We start from the raw sequence: 21005 nt of genomic DNA on the forward strand, positions 1-21005 counted from the left end.
GTCCTTGTCTGGAAAACAGGTTTCATTCATAACTGTATTCAGAAGGGATTTATCGTCTAAAGATGACGTCAATGTAAACCATGCTCCACACGAACCATTGTGTGAAAACGGATAGGGAAAGAGTGGCAGAGCTCCCTTCACTGTCTGGAAAGGGGGGAGTCGACCACATACCCAGCAATTAGTGGCATTGCTGGTCTGGTGCGAATAGTGTAACATACGAATAAAAGTATTGTTGCGCATTGCAAGTCGATAGGATAACTCGTGAGGGGGTAGTTCACTGAATGTGTGCTCTACAGTATCATTAGAGTGTAAATGTGAATCGAGAGGAGGAAAAAACACGTGTAACATACAACTTATACATGTGATCGTAAGACTCAGAATAAACATAAACAATAATGTAACGATGCATCTACTTCGGAGACTTTTACAATATTTCATTTTCTTGAAATTTCGTCTATCTCTCTCACTATGTGGGTCTATCTCATACATGTCAGAAACCTGTCTAACCGCTTCACCCGAGGGGGACTTAAACAATTAAACGCTGTCTGACTTACTAGACCTCAATTTGACTTTATACTCCTGCTGCGGAGTTTTCTCTAACAGAGGAAGTTTAGAGTCAGTATCGGGGCAGTCCTTGAAAAAAGTCTTTGGACACAGTCCATGGAAACGCTTGATATGACTGGAATGGAGCCAGCCTTTTCTTCCTTCTAGTTTTACGGCGGTCCTTGTGGTCATCAGAACGAGTTTTGGCTCCTTCCAGCGGGGCTCCAGAGGACTTGAACGATCAAAATTCCGAACCAGAACGAGATCCCCTGGAATGACCTCGTGCGGTTTCACCTGGGTGTTGTCCGGAAAGGCAGCCGCGACCTGTGAACGACAAGAGAGTAGTGCAGACATCAAGGAAGCTAGGTAATCTGTCAGCATGTTACTGTCAACATCGGTGATTTTACGAGGCATAGGTGTACCCCACATGTTTGGGGGACGACCAAAAACTACTTCGTAGGGTGACAAACCAGATCTGGAGTGAGCGACCATTCGCATATAAAAGAGGGCAACCGGCAGGGCTACCATCCAATCTACACCTTTTTCTGCACAAACCTTGCTAATCGTATTTTCAGAGTTTGATTGTGGCGCTAGACGAGGCCAGCTGCCTCGGGGTGTCGTACGCAGTGGAATTTCCACTGGTACCCTAACAGAAGTGATACCTGTCTCATGAGTTCGGACGAGAATGGCTGTCCATTATCTGAATACACGACACGGGGTAAACCGTATCGAGGGAAAAACTCACGTACCAGCTGCTTGGCAGTGGTCACAGCAGTATAGTCTGAGACTGGATATGCTTCTGTCCATCTGGACAAAGCGCATACAACTACGAGGACATACTTGAATCCTCGACATCGATCCATCTGGATATAATCCATCTGGAGGACTTCAAAAGGATGGTCAGGAGGATGAAATCCACCTTGTTCCACGGGAACACCTTTACCTGGATTGAACTGACAACAGATCATGCAGGTACGCACTTTCTGCTTCGCTGCTGCTCGTAAATGCTTGTTAAACCAGAGGTTCTGGATGCTGTCTAACATGGCTTTTTCTCCTAAGTGTGCTGGACTATGTGCTGTATTAATAATGACTTGAACCATAGAGTCGGGGAGAAACCATGTGGCTTTTCCCTTCGTCAACCATCCCTGATCTGTCAGGACCCCTCCTTGTTCAGACCATTTCTTGATTTCGTCTGGAGTAGCATGTGTCTGTATGTCTAGTACATCTTGTGTAGGATCCTTAACTGTCATGCAAGTCGTCAGAACTGGAACGTCTGTCTTTGTCGTGTCAGCTGGAATGTCTGGAGTCTGAGCTGTAAGCTTGGCTGTTCGATCTGCCAGGTCGTTACCCTGGGAAATGGTGTCAGTGACTTTCGTATGTGCTTTGCACTTCATGACCGCTATAGCTGTAGGTAAATGTATTGCTTCTAACAGAGCTTGAATGAGGGGGCCATGCTGAATCTTGGCTCCATGAGAGGTCATAAAACCTCTTTCTTGCCAGAGGACCCCAAAGTCGTGTACGACTCCGAATGCATAACGTGAATCTGTATATATGTTTACTTTCAGGTTCTTGGCTCGTATGCAGGCTTGGGTCAGAGCGATGAGCTCTGCTGCTTGAGCAGACAGGGTGTCAATACGATGTGTTTCTATAACTTCAGTTTCAGTAGTTACTGCATATGCTGCTACTAACTCTCCTGTACTTGTTCTCATACATGAACCATCCACATAAAGTGTCAGGTCTGGGTTAGGTAATGCAATGTCCGTCAAGTCTTGTCTTGGCTTCGTCATGGTATTAATAACTTCCACACAGTCATGTGTTGCAGGGTTTGAGGTAATCGAGGGTAACAGTGTAGCAGGATTTAATATGTTGCAATGTCTGATCTCTATGTGTGGCTGAAACAGTGTCAGTTCATATCCTGTCAATCGAGCTATAGTCAAGTGCTGAGTCTGTGTTCGGTTTAAAAGAACTTCCACGGAGTGTGGAACCTGTACTGTCAGGGGGTGTCCTAACACTATGGAATCACTTTGTCTGATAGCTAAAGCTGTGGCTGCAACTGATGTGAGGCACGCAGGCAAAGCCTGGGCTACTGGATCCAATGTGCTAGAAAAATAAGCACAAGGCTTGTGTTGTCCTGCTTGGTCTTGTGTGAGAACAGATAATGCTGTACCATCGCGTTCAGTGACAAAAAGTGTAAAAGGTTTACGGTAGTTTGGTGTCGCTAAAACAGGAGCTTGGCATAAAGCTTTCTTTAATTCATTGAAAACAAGTGTATGTTCCTGGGTCCAAGGGAGGACAGTCGATGTCACTGCCTCCTGTGTTGTCAACTGTATCAGTGGCTTGGCTAGATATGCGTACTGAGGGATCCATTGTCTGCAATAAGAAGTGAGGCCGATAAAAGCTCGTACCTCCTTCTGTGTCTTGGGCTGTGGAAGATGCGCAATTAACTGGATACGGTCAGGTGTCAACTGTCTACCCCTCTTGGACAGCAAGTGACCAAGGTATACCACTTGCTGGACACAGAATTGCAGTTTCGAAGGGGACACCTTGTGCCCCATTTCTGCCAGAAAATACAAGACTGTCAGTGACGCACGTTCGCAGTCACGTTCTGTACGGGCAGTGATCAATAGGTCATCCACATACTGGAGGAGGGCAGTGTCAGTTGGCATGTGAATACTGTCTAGTTGTCGTTTCAGTGCTTGACTGTAAATACTAGGACTTTCTGTGAACCCTTGAGGTGCACGTGTGAATTTATAGCTTCTTCCATTTAAACAGAATCCGAAAAGGAACTGGCTGTCCGGATGGATGGGGACACTAAAGAAGGCGTTCTTGAGATCGATGACAGTAAAGAACGCTGCTTCGGAATCAATGGCAGTCAATAGGGAAGAGATGTCTGGAACCACTGGGTATTGGGGTATGATACATTTATTAAGTTCTCGAAGGTCAATCACTAGTCGATAAACTGGAGGTGCATTTGGGTCAGTACGTTTAAGAATCGGAATGATCGGGGAATTACATACATTGGAGTCAGTTTCTACAACCACTCCTTGAGCATTGAGCTCGTCAATAATTTTCGATAAGGCTGCTACAGCCTCAGGTGGTAACTTGTATTGTCGGATTCGTGGTAGTACAACTCCTTGTTTCAGAGTGACACGGTATGGTGTAATGTGCATACAACCTACATCAGTTGGACCTTGCGCCCATAAATGCTGTGGTACATTCAGTAATCTTGGATCAAAATCTCTTAACACATAATGTCCTTTAAAATCACATAAAAACAATCTCACTCCTTCCGGAGAACAACAAATCACTGCTCCTAGTTCTTTCAGTGTTTTAATACCAAGTAGGTTTTCTGGACATGATTTCGTAAGTAACAAGTCTGTAGTTCGGGACAATGGACCGACTTCTAGGGAAACTGGTTTCGATATTTCGTTAACAATAGGCTTTCCTGAAAATCCCAGGGAAACATTTTTTGAGCCTGAGAGAGGAGCCCCTGGAACCTCGTCATGACTGATGGTAGTCCTACTTGCCCCTGTATCAATCAGAAACTTTCTGTCTTTCCCTAATACTTGACTGTGTACATAGGGACCCTCTTGATCTACAGGAACCTCGATGAGAGGCAAGCCAACCTCTCTCTCTAGGCTGTTTCATGAATACTGCTGATATTCCGGATAATCTGACTGTGCATACTGGTACATCTGCTGCGTAACGTGTTGTGTGGCAGCTATAGGCTGCGGTACTGTTACTGTCTGTTGTGCGTTCTGCGGTGGTTGCGTATTTTGTGGAACATGTTCCTGTCTAGGAGGGCGCGGTCTCTCCTTCGTTTTACCAGTAGCTATGTTGTGTTTCAGAACAGCACATTCGTTTATATAGTGACCTGGCTGTTTACAGTAATTGCATGTCCCTTTAACAGGAGCTGCAGAATGACTGGTCTGAGTCGTACCCCTCTTCTGACTGTCTACTGGAACAGACTGTGCAACTAGTACTTTCATTTTCGTGTCTTTCATACGTCTCCTTTCGTGTTCTTGCTCTTCTCTGATTCGGTTCTGGTGGTACTGTAACATTTGTAACATTTGGGACGGGGTATTAGCTTGCCAGGTACTCTCAACTTTCAGTACTCGATTTTTAACTTGTGGTAAAGAATTTTCTACTAATTTGGTAACGAAAAGATGTGGATACGATTCACTACTTGTTTTCAAGCCGCTATTAATAATGAAACATTTCTCAAATCTGGAATAAAAATCACTAGTGTCTTCGTCCTGTTTCTGTTTACAGGCTGAGATGGCATCCCAGTCTTCCTTTTTCGTGGTTAGTAATCTTGGCAAGACTTGTATTAACAACTCGGGCAATGCTTTGGCTTTATCCCCGAGACCAGTACCAGGAACTCGTGTGTTATCTTCGTTCTCTAATTCTGCCCAGTCAATCTTTTTCTCTCCTACCTCCCATTCTTTTTCTTTAAGTTTTTCATATATGCCCGCAGGCAACAGGACCTTTAACATTTTAATGATATCGGGATACGTGTATTCTCCCATACGGAGCATGTCTTTTAATTCTCGATGGAACCCTGCTGGATCTTTATCATGACAGGGCACTAACTTTTTCATTTCCAGTAGTTCTATTTTCGTTAAAGGGGTGTAAACAAATACTAGTTCGAGCGTACCTCCCGTTCCCTTAACAGGATGGACTTCTCGCAAGGGATTCTGTCTATCTATGTAAAATGTCTTCCTTACTGGGGGTGGAACAGGAACGAAACGTGGAGTCAGGAACGTTCTGTATTTGTGGCGTTGTTCTAAAATGACATTAATCAAATCGGTACCTAGGCCTTTCCATCTGTTTAGGAGTAACTCGTCCAATACATTATATAGGGGACCTGGGTCAGAATGCTGACTTTCGTACAGTGTAATGAGGTGCTGGATCATGTACATACCCACCAGTCGCTGTTCGTCTGGGGAAAGATTCAGAAACGTTTGGGCCACTACTTCATCTGAAAATGTGCTAGAATTACTAGTCCATTGAACTGCTGATCGGGCTAGTTCCTGTTCATGCATGGTACTAAGCTCACTGTAACCTATTCGTAGTTTCAGAACTCTGTCGGTAGTTTGGAATAAATGCTCAAGAGAACACTGTTCTGGTACGGGAGGAAGAAAAGTTTTCTTACATTCTATGCGGGTGTGTCTGTCAAAAGGTCTCGTCCTACCTACGTACGCTATTCTATCTAGATTGCCTGTGTCTGCATCTTCGTCTGAAGTGTCATTCTATTTCTCGGTTTCTCTCGTTGCTTTCTCCCTTTCGTGTATGCCTAGAATTTCTTTACGAATCTTTCTATACATGGTTTCTATACAACTTTGTTTACTGTGTTTTCCGTCTGCTATGTTATCACTCCATCTCGTCAGGACTTTCATCTCGTCTTTGTTTTTACCAGGCTGGTCTTGTTCTCTTATTAAACAATTTATCAAAAACTGCAAGAGCATATTTTGAGTCTCGACTTTCCTTTGGGCCATAGCCTCGTGAATACTTTCTGGTCTTTCCCCGGTTCTGATGAAATGATATATTCTGTCTAAATGTTCCCCCATTCCAGGTAAGAGAGTCAAATAGCTTGCAACTCGTCGTAGACGTACGGAATATAATATCATGTGATCTTCGCCTGACACTGGATCATATCTACAATCAGTAAGGTACTGTTTGAGGGCTGCGTATGTAGCCACTTTTGGCGTGTGTTGTAATGCTACGTCTCTTAGCGTCATTCGTTTTGCTTGAGGCGGGGTGATAGGGATACCTCCCCCTGCTCCTCCGGAACTAGAATCGTCAACTAATACTGGATGTGCGGTCGCTGGTAATGTAACTGGTAAAGTAGACATACGTAATGTGGGTTGGTCCTGGGTTACTGGCGGATTAAAAGGATTCCCGGGACCAGTGGCTGGAGGAACAGTAATTACGTTAATAACAGGGTTGTGAGGTTGAACAGACGGGGTAGGATTCGGATTTGTGTATTCTGGGACAGTGTCGTCTAAATAGGAAGAAAGGAAAATTTCAGCTGCGGTCGGTTTATGACGTAGCTTAGTCGGGACCAATGGTGGCGGTAAATTACAGGGTGCTTCCGGGGTCGCCTTAGGCAGGCCCTCGGCGAGAAGGGGATACATGCCTTTAATAAGGGCATTTCTTTGTCTGTCTAACTGTTCTGCTCTTACTCGTTCACCTTCTTCTAGTAATTCCCTTTCTTGGGCTTTTTCTGATGATTCCCTACTTAGTTCTGCTTTCCTGAATTCTTTTTCTGTTCTTTTATGCGATTCTTTACGCCACAATTCTATGGCATCTTTCTGGGATTGTCTGGCTTTCTTTTTCCATAATGTTATGTTATGTTATGTTAATAACTTTTATTCGGCGCACAGCTGCCCCAGCGAAGGGGCGTCCTGGCGCCTGATCAGATACCACAACACAACAGGTCAGAGCCGAAAAGAAGAAAGATCAATTAACAGAAGCGAACATGTGAGTTTTAATGGTTATAATGCTTCCTCTACTCTCATGATGCACTCAGCATCCCAGGTACCTGAAACAGGCCATCTATATTTCTCTTCCAGGTTTTTGGTATAATCTACCCATAAGTCTAAGTACAGTATGGCATCTAAGCCATGTTTATGATACATGAAATGTCCGGGACTGTCCCTAGGTGGGACAGGAACTGATTCTTCGAGTATCCCTTTTCTGGTTCCTATCTGACGTAACTTTGAAAACAGAGGCATATTTGAACGTACTTGAACTTGAACACAATAAACACAGTAATGAATAGCAAAACAAATCATTCATACCACGACATCAAAACACATTAAAAACAGTTCGAACAGATACTACCTAGTACATTGAAAACATAATACTGGAAATCTCGAGAGACTATACTAGAAAACAGAATTACTGGATGCACTGCTTAAAACAGTACAGAACATACCGGTCTCATAAAGAGACACGTCATACCGTATCCACCTAGGTGAACACGTCGGACCGGATCTGTGTACCCAAACCCGTCTGGACCGGGCACAAGTTAATGAACCCGTCTGGATGCGTTCCCAGCAACGGTACTCACCGGGAAGCAAAACTGAAGGCCTCGGAAACTGGACTGGACTGGACTGCTATGACGTCTGGTTACTGCTACGCACTACGCATGCGCTTCGGGCTTCGGAAACAGGTGGGCCTCCGGATACCTCGGACCTTGCTCTCTCGGCTTGGGCTCTGGTCGGGACTCCCCGCATTCCTCACCGCCTCGTCTGGATGCTGGACCGCAGTCTCCATCTCCTCCGTGGGCCTGAGGGAGTTTAGCAGGAAAACCTGCAGGTGCTCAGAAGGGGTCCGTCACGGCTGTAGAAGGGGTCAGGGGGCCTGCGTTACATCGCCGGCGCGTGGGGAAAGGGGACGTTCCTATTCGGGCGCCATTATGTGGTAAATAAATACATTACCGGTACTATTTTTCTATGCATTAAAGGGAAACAAAGGATAGCTCAATAAATGAGAGGCAGAGTCCGTGGTATCTGAGTCATACGGGCTTTAATTAAGTGGCTCGAGCCAATGGACATCGGGTTCCATCACCTGCTAAGGTTCAGGAAGGGACAATCTCAACATTTCATTAACATCATACAATATATATAGTAAAACCATACAGTTGCATTGAATACAGTAGGCGTAGCAAGTGACAAAGAAAAGATAAGAACATATGGGCGTGAAAGAAGGCGTGCACAGGGCGTGCACGGAGGTGTGTGATGTAGACATCACAGAAGTGTCATAGGTGGGTGGAAACATGGAGGGGCTTCATGGGCAGCTGGAACCTTTAACCTACTGGAGCGCGCAAAACGAGTCATGACGTGTAACTGGGGAGAGCTGGGGGGGCGCTGACTTCTAGCACTAGTAGAAGAGACTGAAGTCTGGGATGTCAGAACGACCTGTACCTATAGCGTATCTGATATCTTGTGTTTAGAGTACATGTTGCTTGAATCTAAAAGTCATCAGGGCAAAGACTACTTGTCACTAAAGGCTAGTGTATGCATATATTTCTTCATGTATTGCGTGGACTAGGGATCTTCTATAGATACTAATTTAGTAAATCACTTGCATGGAGACAGGAAGACTAGACTGTAGATGGACATGTTTATGCGGTTCGTTAGCTAGGAATGTGAAGCCGGGGAGCTGAACAGATAACTGTAGGCATAACATATTCTTGGCAGGCAGGCCAGGCCGAGCCTGGCACCGCGTTGCTTGGCAGGAAGTAAGTGAAAGGTCAGGGATGCGGGCGGGGCTGCATCTCTCGGAGTGGTTCAGGAGGCTTGAAGCCTGAATCTGGTGTCCGGGCCCTGTGGGGCCTTAGAAACGGGTGCATCTCGATGATTTAACGTGCACTATGTAAAAACGTTGGCAACATAGGCCTGAAAGCCTAATTCAGGTTGCTTTCACGAAGGACTGGATAACTGACATATTAACGTTGGACGCAACAGTAAATGCGTCTTTATTATCGGCGATGGAGGGAAAATGCATAGAAATCATGCATATATATTACATGTTGGGGAACACGTAGGGACACATAACAGGGCAAAATTCAATTTTCCTCACATGAACACCAGGGAAAAAACAGCAATAATTTCAAAGTCCTTCTTTAATGTCCTTGACCAGGCTCTCATAGCATCCTCTGTCTCTTCCTGTTCCTCCTCTTTCTTCACAGCTCAGCAACCGGTTAAGTGGGCCCTCTTGTGACTGCAATGGGGCAGTTGTGAAGAGTGAGAGGGCTCATTGTATGGTGGAATCGCATGTTTAATCATTTGCGTCTTGTATTTCTTTTGCAAATTTCCTATGTTAGTCGCTGGACCACTCGTGCGCCCCTTACCACGGGCGGCCTTAGGCATGTGCAAGCTGTGCACCTGCACAGTGACACCAAACCCCAGAGGCCACCACGCCAATATATATCCTTAATATAATAATCCTCTGAGGATGGATACATTTTTGCGTGGTGGCCACTGGCAGGGATTTGGCGGCATCCAGATCTGTTCCATACCCTGACCCCCCCTCTTCACTGTCCTCCTGCTCCGCCCCGCTGCGACCCCCTCTTCCGGGGCCCCCTACCTACTCTCCCTGCCCAGGGCCACCATGAGCCTAGAGCCGCCCCTGCCCTTAAGGAACTTTCTTGCGTCAACACAAATGCGAGGTGGTCCGCCTTCCGGTAGGGGGCGCTGAGCAGTTGCCACGACATCCTGGCGAACATCTCCCGTTTGGGAATTCAAACATGCTCCGCACGGCCAGATGCTGCTTGGGCCTCCCTGTCTGCCCGGTAATCGCCCAGCAGAGAAATGGTTCTGTATATTCATTCCCCTTGTTTATGCTGAAGTGACCCCTGCGGGGGCAGGTAGTGGTGTGGGGCACAGTCACATTAACACCCTGAGGGGTCAGTATTGTTTAGGCCAGGCTGGCCTAAGTAGGGACACCTCTGAGGGTGTTTTAGGTGTCCCTAGGCACGTGCCTTGGAATTGTTTGCCTTACTTGCCACCCCTACTAGTCTGGAGTTTCACCCTCAGTCCAAGGGTGCTTGCGTTGGGCATGCGCTTCACCTTCCTGTCTCACTCAGGGTGTCCCAGGGCCTGCAGTAGTGTTCAAGCTTCATGCCTTTGGTTTTTGCCCTCCCACATTCCTGTTCAGGAGCTACCCTCCTTCCCTTACCATAGAACAAAAAAGTACGAGGAGCAGGACTACATGGCCTACCTCCAATGGGATGATGAGTTCTATGAGGTCACTGACAACTTGATCAACAGGGCAGTAAATTACCTGATGGCCCCTATGGAACAGAGATTGTCAGAAAAATAGTGCAGGAATGAGCAAATATTGCCCAGTCTGGTTCTGCCCCAGCATCTGCCCTGGGGAAGGACCCTCAAGAGGATGCAGGAGAGGGCCCCCTGCCCCCCAAGAAGTGAGAGGAGGGGGTGGACAAGGACACATTTGTGAGTCTAAAGCATGCTTTCCTGGCCAGGACATACCCACTGGAAGCTCTGAAGGGCCTACCCATGCTCGAGTTGGTCCCTTCTACCACAATCCCCACAACCTCAGGAAGAGGTCTCCCCAGAAGAGTCTGATGAGGAAGCAGGTTACTCAAGATTTTGGTGGCAAATGGGTCATCCAAAGCCTTCACAGGAGGGCATTTCTGAGATGTTGGACCCGAGTGACATTGCCCTCCCAAGGTTGACTTAGTGGGCGTCAGCTGAGAAGGTAGCTAAGTATGTGGCTGCCCGCCTAAGGAAAGCACTAGAGATCGGAGGGGATTTTTCCATCAGTGGAAATTGGTCACCTTAAGCGCAGCACCTACACATAAATTGCCGAGAGCTCCTAGCAGAGTTGTTCGCGGTCCGATGCTGGACCAAGGACCGGATCCAGACCTCTGTGCTCTTAAAGATGGACAACATCTCAGTGGTGAGATATATCAATCACCTGGGGGAACCAGATCCCACGCCTTGGCAAACATGGTGAAGGAGTTCTGGAATTTCTGTCTGGACAACCAGGTGTCAGTAACAGCGGAGTACCTCCCAGGTCGGAAACAACCGAGTGGCGGACGGGCATTCCCAGCACCTGCGGGATGCCAGCGTTTGGAAGTTGGACCCAAACTTTTTCCAACTGCTCTCCGACAGGTGTGGTCCTTTTTCGATCTACATCTTTGCTTGCCACCTCGATCACCAGTTGCCACGGTTCTTCAGTTGGAGGCCGGACCCGCTTTCACCCAGGACTGGAGCCGAGAAAGGTGTTAAGCCTTTCCCCCCGCTCTTGATGATCAACTGGGCGTCTACCTTGGTTCGTAGGCAGAGGGCGATCGTGGTACTGATAACACCACTTTGGAGGTCACAAGTGTGGAACATTATTGGGCTTCTCAAATCTGACTGCCTCATTTTCCTCGCATTCTGACGAATCCGGACAATGAGCTCACCATATGGTGGTGAGTACCATTGAGTCGGGTAACAATAAACATCTGTTATTCATCACTAAGATACCCCGTTAGGGGTGAAAATGCGCTTTACAAATACAAATGTTATTTTTTTTTTTTAAAAAACAAATTGTATTCATCAAGTTGAATAAAGAATGCATGACTCTGCGCACCAGAGTCTACTGCAGTATCAAGTCACATAGTTAACTGACAGCAATTTACCATTTTGTGGAGTAAACAAAACAAGTAATACCATGAGTTCACAAAGAGTAACATACCCCAACCCCAACCGTTCCCCCACCCACCACCCAGATTGCGCTGCCACCACCAAGAACCACGCACAATCAATCAATCAATCACCGCATTTGTATAGCGCACTACTCACCCGGAGGGTCTCAAGGCGCTGGGGGGAGGGGGGTCCGCTACTGCTCGAACAGCCAGGTCTTGAGCTGTTTCCTGAAGGCGAGGTGGTCCTGGGTCAGGCGGAGGTGGATCGGAAGGGAGTTCCAAGTCTTGGCGGCCAGGTAGGAGAAGGACCTTCCTCCAGTGGTGGCTCTTCGGATGCGGGGGACGGTGGCGAGGGCGTGGCTGGTCGATCGAAGCTGGCGTTTGGGAGCGTAGAAGTTGAGGCGGCTGTTGAGGTATCCTGGTCCTTGGTTGTGTAGGGCTTTGTGTGCGTGGGTGAGGAGCCGGAAGGTGATTCTCTTGTTGACCGGGAGCCAGTGCAGGTCTCTCAGGTGTCCGGAGATGTGGCTGCGGCGGGGGATGTCCAGGTTGAGTCGTGCTGATGTGTTCTGGATCCGCTGGAGTCTTTCCTGGAGTTTGGCGGTGGTTCCGGCGTAGAGGGAGTTGCCGTAGTCCAGTCGGCTGGTGACGAGGGCCTGGGTGACCGTCTTCCTGGTCTCGGTGGGGATCCATCGGAAGATCTTGCGTAGCATGCGCAGGATGTTGAAGCACGACGAGGAGACGGCGTTGACTTGTCTGGTCATGGAGAGGGAGGAGTCCAGGATGAAGCCCAGGTTGCGTGCGTGGTCAGTTGGTTTGGGTGCGCTGCCCAGGGCGGGGGGCCACCAGGAGTCGTCCCAGGTGGAGGGTGAGGATCCCAGGATGAGGACTTCCGTCTTGCCTGAGTTCAGTTTCAGGCGGCTGTTCGACATCCATTTGGCTACGTCTGTCATCCCTTCATGCAGGTTGGCTCTGGCGGTGGCGGGGTCATTAGTGAGGGAGAGGATCAGCTGGGTGTCGTCGGCGTAGGAGATGATGTTCAGGTTGTGCTGGCGTGCGATGGCTGCGAGGGGGCTCATGTAGACGTTGAAGAGTGTTGGGCTGAGCGAGGAGCCTTGAGGGACGCCGCAGATGACTTCGGTGGCTTCCGATCTGAACGGAGGGAGGCGGACTCTCTGTGTCCTTCCGGCGAGGAAGGAGGTGATCCACTCCAGTGCCTTCTCCTGGATTCCGACGTTGCTGAGGCGCTGTACTAGGGTACGGTGGCAGACAGTGTCGAAGGCCGCGGAGAGGTCCAGGAGGATGAGGGCCGCTGTTTCTCCGTTGTCAAGCAGGGCTCGGATGTCATCTGTAGCTGCGATCAAGGCGGTCTCGGTGCTGTGGTTGGCCCGGAAGCCAGACTGCGAGAGGTCGAGGGAGCCGTTCGTCTCGAGGAAGGCGGCCAGTTGCTTGTTGACGGTCTTCTCGATGACTTTAGCCGGGAACGGGAGCAGCGAGATGGGGCGGTAGTTCTTGAGGTCGGTGGGGTCGGCTGATGGTTTCTTGAGTTGAGCGCTGAGTTCGGCATGCTTCCAGCTCTCCGGGAAAGTAGCGGTGTCGAAGGAGGTGTTGATGATGTCCCGCAGGTGGGGTGCGATGACAGCGTCGGCCTTGTTGAAGACGTGGTGGGGGCAGGGGTCGGTCGGAGATCCGGAGTGGATGGAGTTCATCGTGCGGATGGTGTCTTCGGTGCTGATCGGGGTCCAGGCGCGGAGGGTGGTGGTGGGGGGCGGTGGTTCCGTCGTGGCGTGCGTCGGGTGAGTGCTGAAGCTGTTGTGTATGTCCACGATCTTGTTGTGGAAGTAGGAGGCGAGGGAGTTGCAGAGGTCTTGCGAAGGGGTGATGTCGTTGTTTCCGGCGTTGGGGTTAGAGAGCTCTTTCACGATGTTGAAGAGTTCCTTGCTGTTGTGTGCGTTGTTGTCCAGTCGTTCCTTGAATGCGGTTTTCTTGGTGGCGTGGATCATCTGGTGGTGTTTGCGGGTGGCGAGCTTGAGGGCAGTCATGTTGTCCGGTGTTGGGTCTCTGCGCCAGGTTTTCTCGAGTGCTCTGCAGTTCTTCTTGGAGCTCTTGAGTTCGTCGTTGAACCATGGGGCTTTCTTGCTTCCGGGTCTTCTCGGCGGGGTCTTCAGCGGGGCGAGGTCGTCTGCGCAGTCGCTGATCCATTTCGTGAGGTTGGTGGCCGCTTGGCTGGGGTTCGTTGTGCTGGTGGGAGGGTTTTTGTTCAGGGAAGTGGCGAGCTGGTCTGCAGTGATCTTGTTCCAGCTTCTGCGGGGAGCCTTTTGCTGGTGATGGTGGAGCGTGGTTTTTCTGTAGCTGAAGTGGACGCAGCTGTGGTCCGTCCAGTTGAGTTCCGTGGCGTGGCTGAAGGCGATGTCTTTGCTGGAAGAGAAGATCGGGTCGAGTGTGTGTCCGGCGTAGTGGGTGGGGGTGGTCACCAGTTGCTTGAGTCCGAGGTTGGCGAGGTTGTCCAGCAGGGTGGTGGTGTTGCGGTCGTTGTTGTTCTCCAGGTGGAAGTTGAGGTCCCCGAGGAGGATGTAGTCAGCGGAGGGGAGGGCGTGCGGGCTGATGAAGTCGGCGATGTCTTTGCTGAATTGTGTGCGGGGTCCCGGGGGACGGTAGATCAGGGTGCCTCTGAGGGTGGTCTTGGGGTTGACGTGGATCTGGAAGTGCAGGTGTTCGGCGGGTGCGAGGGTGTCGTCGGTGTCGGTCGTGATGCGGATGGTGTTCCTGTGGATGATGGCAATGCCTCCTCCTGTCTGGTTGACGTGGTCCTTCCGGATGATCTTGTAGCCGTCCGGGATGGCGATGGCGATGTCGGGCGCTGAGGTGGCGTTCATCCAGGTTTCCGTGAGGAAGGCGACGTCTGGGTCTGTGGTGTCAAGCAGGTTCCAGAGCTCGACGGCGTGTCTGTGGACGGAGCGGGTGTTGAGCAGGATGCCCTTCAGGTGGTTGCTGTTGCTGCTCGTCGAGGTCTTGAGCGCTGGCGGAGTGGAGCCGGTCCGGTTGCAGGTGAACTTGCAGGCGTTGCAGATGAAGGGTCCGTGGGTGCGTCTCGGTGTGGCTCGGTAGCAACCCGGGGTTCGGCCGGTGTTGAGAGCGATGAGTTCGGTGGCGTCGTAGGTCCGTCTGGTCGGCTTCCGGCGGTGGGGGCCAGGGGTTCTGGCGCTGGGCGCGGTCCAGGCACGGACGGGCGCAGACGGGCTTACCTTTGGCGCACCTTCGGCGCTCATTCGGTGCTCCCGCTGCGCGCGTCCGCTGCGCGGTCGCTGAGGGGGTGACATAAGAGGGGAGCCGGGAGGGCGGGTCAGCTGGGAGGCGGGGTCGCGTCCACCAATCGTGTGGCGAGGGGGCGAGGGCGCCGGCAGGAAGTGGCGGGAAAAACGGGATCGGTTGGAGCGGGCGGCCCTGCGGCGGCTGAGGCGCTGCTCTCGGCGTAGAAAAGGTCTGGCACTGCAGAGGTCTCTGAAGCAGGAGCGCGGAGGAGCGAGGGGGCAACCAGGCCGGAGGCGCGGTGGTCACTGTCCAGGTGCATGCAGGGTCTCCTTAAGAGGGGAGCCGGGAGGGCGGGTCAGCTGGGAGGCGGGGTCGCCTCCACCAATCGTGTGGCGAGGGGGCGAGGGCGCCGGCAGGAAGTGGCGGGAAAAACGGGATCGGTTGGAGCGGGCGGCCCTGCGGCGGCTGGGGCGCTGCTCTCGGCGTAGAAGAGGTCTGGCACTGCAGGGGTCTCTGAAGCAGGAGCGCGGAGGAGCGAGGGGGCAACCAGGCCGGAGGCGCGGTGGTCACACCAAACACACACACTCCCCCGACCAACCTCCCCTCCCCCTGAGCCAGGCCCGCCCGCCTCATCCACTCCCTCAATCCACTGTAACATCATCTGGTCCGACCGGTGGTTCCAGCCGGACTGGGAATGGGGGGAGGGTTGTGCTGTGGGTAGTGTTTTAGGGTAGTGTTGTTGTGCTTGTGTAGTGTAGGGTTGAGTTTTAGGATTTAGGGTAGTGTCAGGGGATCGTGCAGGGTAGTGCTTGAGTGTAGGGACCGGACTGAGGGAAGGGGGAGGGTCGAGTTGGGGTTAGTGTTTTAGGTTTTAGGGTAGTGTTGTAGTGTAAGAGTGTTTTAGGGTTTAGGGTAGTGTCGGGTGGTCGTGCAGGGTATTGTCTGAGTGTAGGGACCAGACTGGGGGACGGGTCATGCCGGAGATAGTGTTTTAGGGTTGTGTTCTGGTGTTTGTGTAGTCTAGGGTTTAGGGTAGGATAGAGTCACTTAACTTGCAAACTTTTACCATGTGTATACCTTTCCCACGCATGCCTGGTAAAGACATAGTTCTGGTAACATTTTGGGATGTAATGGCATGTCGCTATCCATTGACATTGCACAGTAATACCTGCGTTGTAATGGCACGTGTGGTATTAGTATACAATGTAATGAGACATATTTATGAGATGGGTTTGTTGGTGTTTGCGAAGGTAAGTGGATCTTGTGGGATCGGATATAATTAATGTCCCCAATTTCTTAGCAAGTCTGTTGAAAAAAAGGGATTGGCAAACTGGTCAATAAATGCCGTACGGTCCGTCATCTTGGTAGGTTACTCCCCGGTGGAGGGTGCTCCTGTGGGCGAACACCCTTTGTTTGCAGGTTGCCGCAGGGGATCCGTTTGTCTGTCTCTCCAGAACCGTGGTACACTTCGCTCTGGGGTTTCACTTTGGTTTTTAACCTATTCTTGTCAAGGCAACCAAATCGGTTTCGTCCAGGAAAGAGATTTCAGCAAAGTTAGAAATGTTGCTATGTCTCATCTTGTGCAGAAGGGTTTCAGATGTGCTAGCCTTGGATATAACGGCTAGAGTTTTATGATGTACCAAGTCGAATACACACATGATCTCTTATCCAGCTTTCACCAATTCCGCCAAAATCTGTGTGGTAAAATGCCTTATGGCCTACGAAGGGGTTACAGCAGAAGTCCGCCCTCCGGGTAAATGACAACTCCTTATTGCACTCAGAAAGCCGTTCAAGGCGGTTTCTTTGCCCACGATAGCACGCTGGGTTCGATGGGTAATGCAGGAGGCTGGTATTTACACAAAGGTCCTTGGGGCACATTGAACAAGGGGGGCAATGGCCTCAAAAGCGTTTACCTTGGGTGCATGGTTAGAAGACCTCATGAGTGCAGCACACTGGTCTTCGGACTCTACTTTTAAAAGGTTTTATTTGATACCAGTGCTGAATGTAGCCCAGGTGGTGGTAAGCAAGCTTTGAAGGAGCATAATTCTCGCCTCTGGTCCTGACATAGAATTAAAATTTGCCTAGCTCTAGTGAAGGTAAGTTTCAATTCTATTAAGGATACGGAGGCGAGAATCATCCCACCCAACAACCAGGAGGGATGCAGACCCACCCGTAAGGGAGTAAGTAGTCTGATTTTCTTTGACTGAATATAATATGACGTCGTTTTCTGCGATTGATTTATCAAGCTACGTTCTGCAATTTTATCCGACCTGATTGTTGCCACTGTTGTATGACAAGCTGGTCTTTTGAGTTACTGAAGCACAGCATATTTGCAGGAAACTATGGGTCGAAACAGGACACATGATGGAAGAGGATGGCTTGATTCACGCGAAGAAAGAGGAAGAACAGGAAGATAGACAGGATGTTATGGGAGCCTGATGAAGGACATTAAAGAAGGTCCCTGGAGTCTTTGCTGTTTATTTCCCTTGTGTTCTTGGGAGATGTAGTTTGTGACTTTAATGGCTGCTGTGTTTTTGATTTATATTAAAGCGTAGAAGGAAAAGCATAATCCTAGGCTCTGTGTCCTTGATAGAATTGAAACTTACCTTCACTAGAGCTAGGCAAATTTTCATTCACTTCCAGAATGTAACATATTCCACATTATCTCAAATTCTCTGATAACCACCTCATATCTGCCTCATAAACCCACACAGCATCTGGTACCCACCAATAGACCCCCATTACCACCCTAGATATGGTTCTTAGGAAACAAAATGGTCTCAGATCCAGTCCCCCAACTATGTATTACCCGTTTTGGCCCTGGAATAACCCACACCGCTTTTTTGTTGTGAAATACAGAAATGTTCATAATCTCTTTAATGTTGGGATGTGTTGCCAATTAATGCAAATATAGCTAAATTGCCCCCTTGGTAAAAAAAAAAAAAAAAGACTAACACCTTTTTTTGTTTTTGTTTTACTTAAACTCTCTCTTATGCTAAGAAAGGATCCATCTAAAAGGGCTTCTCTGCTGCCCTCCTGTCCAGGGTGGACCATGTTCATGACCCTAACAAGCTCCACTGTAAGACCTGACCACCTTAGGGTGGTCTTCGTCCCAACTTTGTCCCTTCCATTTTCACTTGTCTGACCTCATTTGTGTTGGTATTAGGACTCTGTGCACTTTACCTCTGCTAACCAGTGCTAAAGTACTTGTGCACCCTCCCCTAGACATGGTAATATTGGTTTATCCCCAACTAGCATATTTAAACTGTTTATAATTTCTTAGTAAAGTGGTAATACATGTACAGAGGGCCTGCAAATTAAATCCTACTAGTGGGTCTGCATCACTGATTGTGCCACCCACATATGTAGCCCTTTAACCCCGTTTCAGGACTGCATTGCAAAGGCTGTGTGTGCAGTTTACATTTCCTTTTGCCAGGCCCAAGCCATCTCTTTTTACACATATAAGTCACCCCAAAGGAAGGCACTGGACAACCCAGATCCAACAACAGGCTGTCTGGGCACTGAAGAGAGCATTGTGCCTGCCTCCTCTGTCCTTTGGTGCAACTAGTGCATGGCAAATACCCTGAATAGGTTAAAAACACTTAGTTAATGTTAGTGTATGCTTTTTACTTTCCTTACATATATAAGGAGAATAAATGCTAAATGTTTATTCCTAGTCTTTGTAAAAGGTAGTGGCCATGGAAATGCATTTTAACTTGTGTTTTTGGCTTGTATTCTTCATTTTATTAGCTGAATAGATTCTTACGGAAAATTCATTTTATGACACCTTCTGGAGATGATTTTACATTTGATGATGCTGGTGATGTCCCGGGCCTCTATGATATAGTAAATTTAGTTGTCTATCCTAATGGAACCACCAAGGAAACCCATGTTGGCTCATTTGACACAACAGCGACCGCTGGTCATGAACTTGTCATCAACCAAAGCTCGATCATTTGGCATTCCATGGAGGACAACCTTAACCAGGTCAGTTTAAAACTCGTCTTCACTCGTCTTCTTTCAACTAATGGAATTATACTCCAACATATTTTATTCCAACCTATTGCAGTTAAAAGAGATTTTATTATGCTATGGATTAGGTTGAGTCCTTAGTACACTCATTGGTGGCTTCAAAGTTTGCATGTTAACATTGCTGATCTTTCAGGAGTTATGATATAACTAATTAATGCTTGAATCAATGTCAGATACTAATGATATGCACCATCCTGAATTTTTTAGACCATAATATTTTGTCCACTTTGCCACACTAAACAGAGATCAGACATGGTTTGTTTGTTTAACTAGATTGGCATTCCTCTACAGTCCGACATTCGGTCTGCCTCACTGAAGAGACCGAAGTAGTCTAGCGCTATTCTGGTGTTGCTTGTGATCCTGTTGCAGGGGAGCCAGCCTTGCAGTTTGGGCTGCACTTTTTTTATTAGAGGAGGTCTGTAGAAAAATGGATTCCACCCATGTAATCTGCCAAAATGTTTCACTTTTTCGTCACCTGTTTTTTTGGTCTTTACTGTGGGTTAGTCTCACTACTCGAGTTTCTCCCACGGTAATCACATGGTATTTGTAATGCGCATGTGTACAGCAATTATCCACCTTTTAAGATAAGGCAGCTGCAATGCAGCTAGAGTAAGGGGCACTGCAGTGATAACGTGTGTGCACATGTGTGTGGAATGTGCATGAAAAACTACTATCATGCGCAGCACAGTAATGGTGCACAGGTAGCCTGAAACAGAAGGAACTCAGCAGACATAAATGGTGACCTGGAGTAGGCCTTATTATATTGTTATAAAAGGGGGTGGTGATGGACGGAGCATCTGAATCAATCAAACACTCACATCCAGTCAAAAGATCTGGGTTTAATCCATCACCGTTCTTTAGCCCACTCTGCCACCCCAGTTCAGACATGGCTATATGCAAATCAGTCTGACCCTGTGCCTCATGGGAACTGTCCAGCCCGGACTGCAAAGCCATGTCTTCCCTGGACCGGAAACAAGCTTCCGAGGACCGGTTTCTGGCATTCCAGCCATCTTCAGCCCGGCTTGCTTGAATCCAGTGGCAAAGTGAGCAAGGGACTCACGTGAGCACACCCTGCCACACTTATGGTGGCAAAAAGCAGTACAAAAGGGGGTGGTGATGGACGGAGCATCTGAATCAATCAAACACTCACACCCAGTCATAGATCTGGGTTTAATCCATCACCGTTCTTTAGCCCACTCTGCCACCCCAGTTCAGACATGGCTATATGCAAATCAGTCTGACCCTGTGCCTCATGGGAACAGTCCAGCCTGAACTGCCAAGCCATGTCTTCCCTAGACCAGAAACAAGCTTCCAAGTACCGGTTTCTGGCATTCCAGCCGTCTTCAGCCCGGCTTGCTTGACTCCAGTGGCAAAGTGAGAAAGGGACTCCCATCTGAGCATACCCTGCCACTCATATGGCAGCCAAAAGCAGTACAAAAGGGGATGGTGATGGACGGAGCATCTGAATCAATCAAACACTCACACCCAGTCAAAAGGTCTGGGTTTAATCCATCACCGTTCTGTAGCCCACTCTGCCACCCCAGCTCAGACATGGCTATATGCAAATCAGTCTGACCCTGTGCCTCATGGGAACAGTCCAGCCCGAACTGCCAAGCCATGTCTTCCCTGGACCGGAAACAAGCTTCCGAGGACCGGTTTCTGGCATTCCAGCCGTCTTTAGCCCGGCTTGCTTGAATCCAGTGGCAAAGTGAGCAAGGAACTCACGTCTGAGCATACCCTGCCACACTTATGGCGGCCAAAAGCGGTACAAATGGGAGTGGTGATGGACCGAGCATCTGAATCAATCAAACACTCACACCCAGTCAAAAGATCTGGGTTTAATCCATCACCGTTCTTTAGCCCACTCTGCCACCCGAGTTCAGACATGGCTATATGCAAATCAGTCTGACCCTGTGCCTCATGGGAACAGTCCAGCCCGAACTGCCAAGCCATGTCTTCCCTGGACCGGAAACAAGCTTCCGAGGACAGGTTTCTGGCATTCCAGCCGTCTTCAGCT

General features: G+C 49.1%; 1 protein-coding gene across 1 annotated transcript in view; it reads left to right on the forward strand.

The window, feature by feature from the left end:
* LOC144820081 (vomeronasal type-2 receptor 26-like) overlaps positions 1 to 21005 on the forward strand; it is a 160073-nt gene that overhangs the window by 60165 nt on the left and 78903 nt on the right. The window contains exon 3 of the mRNA XM_078677733.1: positions 18707 to 18943. Within this exon, the coding sequence (XP_078533859.1) occupies positions 18707 to 18943 (237 nt within the window). The remainder of the gene's footprint in view (positions 1 to 18706; positions 18944 to 21005) is intronic.

The sequence above is a fragment of the Lissotriton helveticus genome, chromosome 2_1 (genome assembly GCF_964261635.1).
Source record: "Lissotriton helveticus chromosome 2_1, aLisHel1.1, whole genome shotgun sequence".
NCBI classification, from domain to species: domain Eukaryota; kingdom Metazoa; phylum Chordata; class Amphibia; order Caudata; family Salamandridae; genus Lissotriton; species Lissotriton helveticus.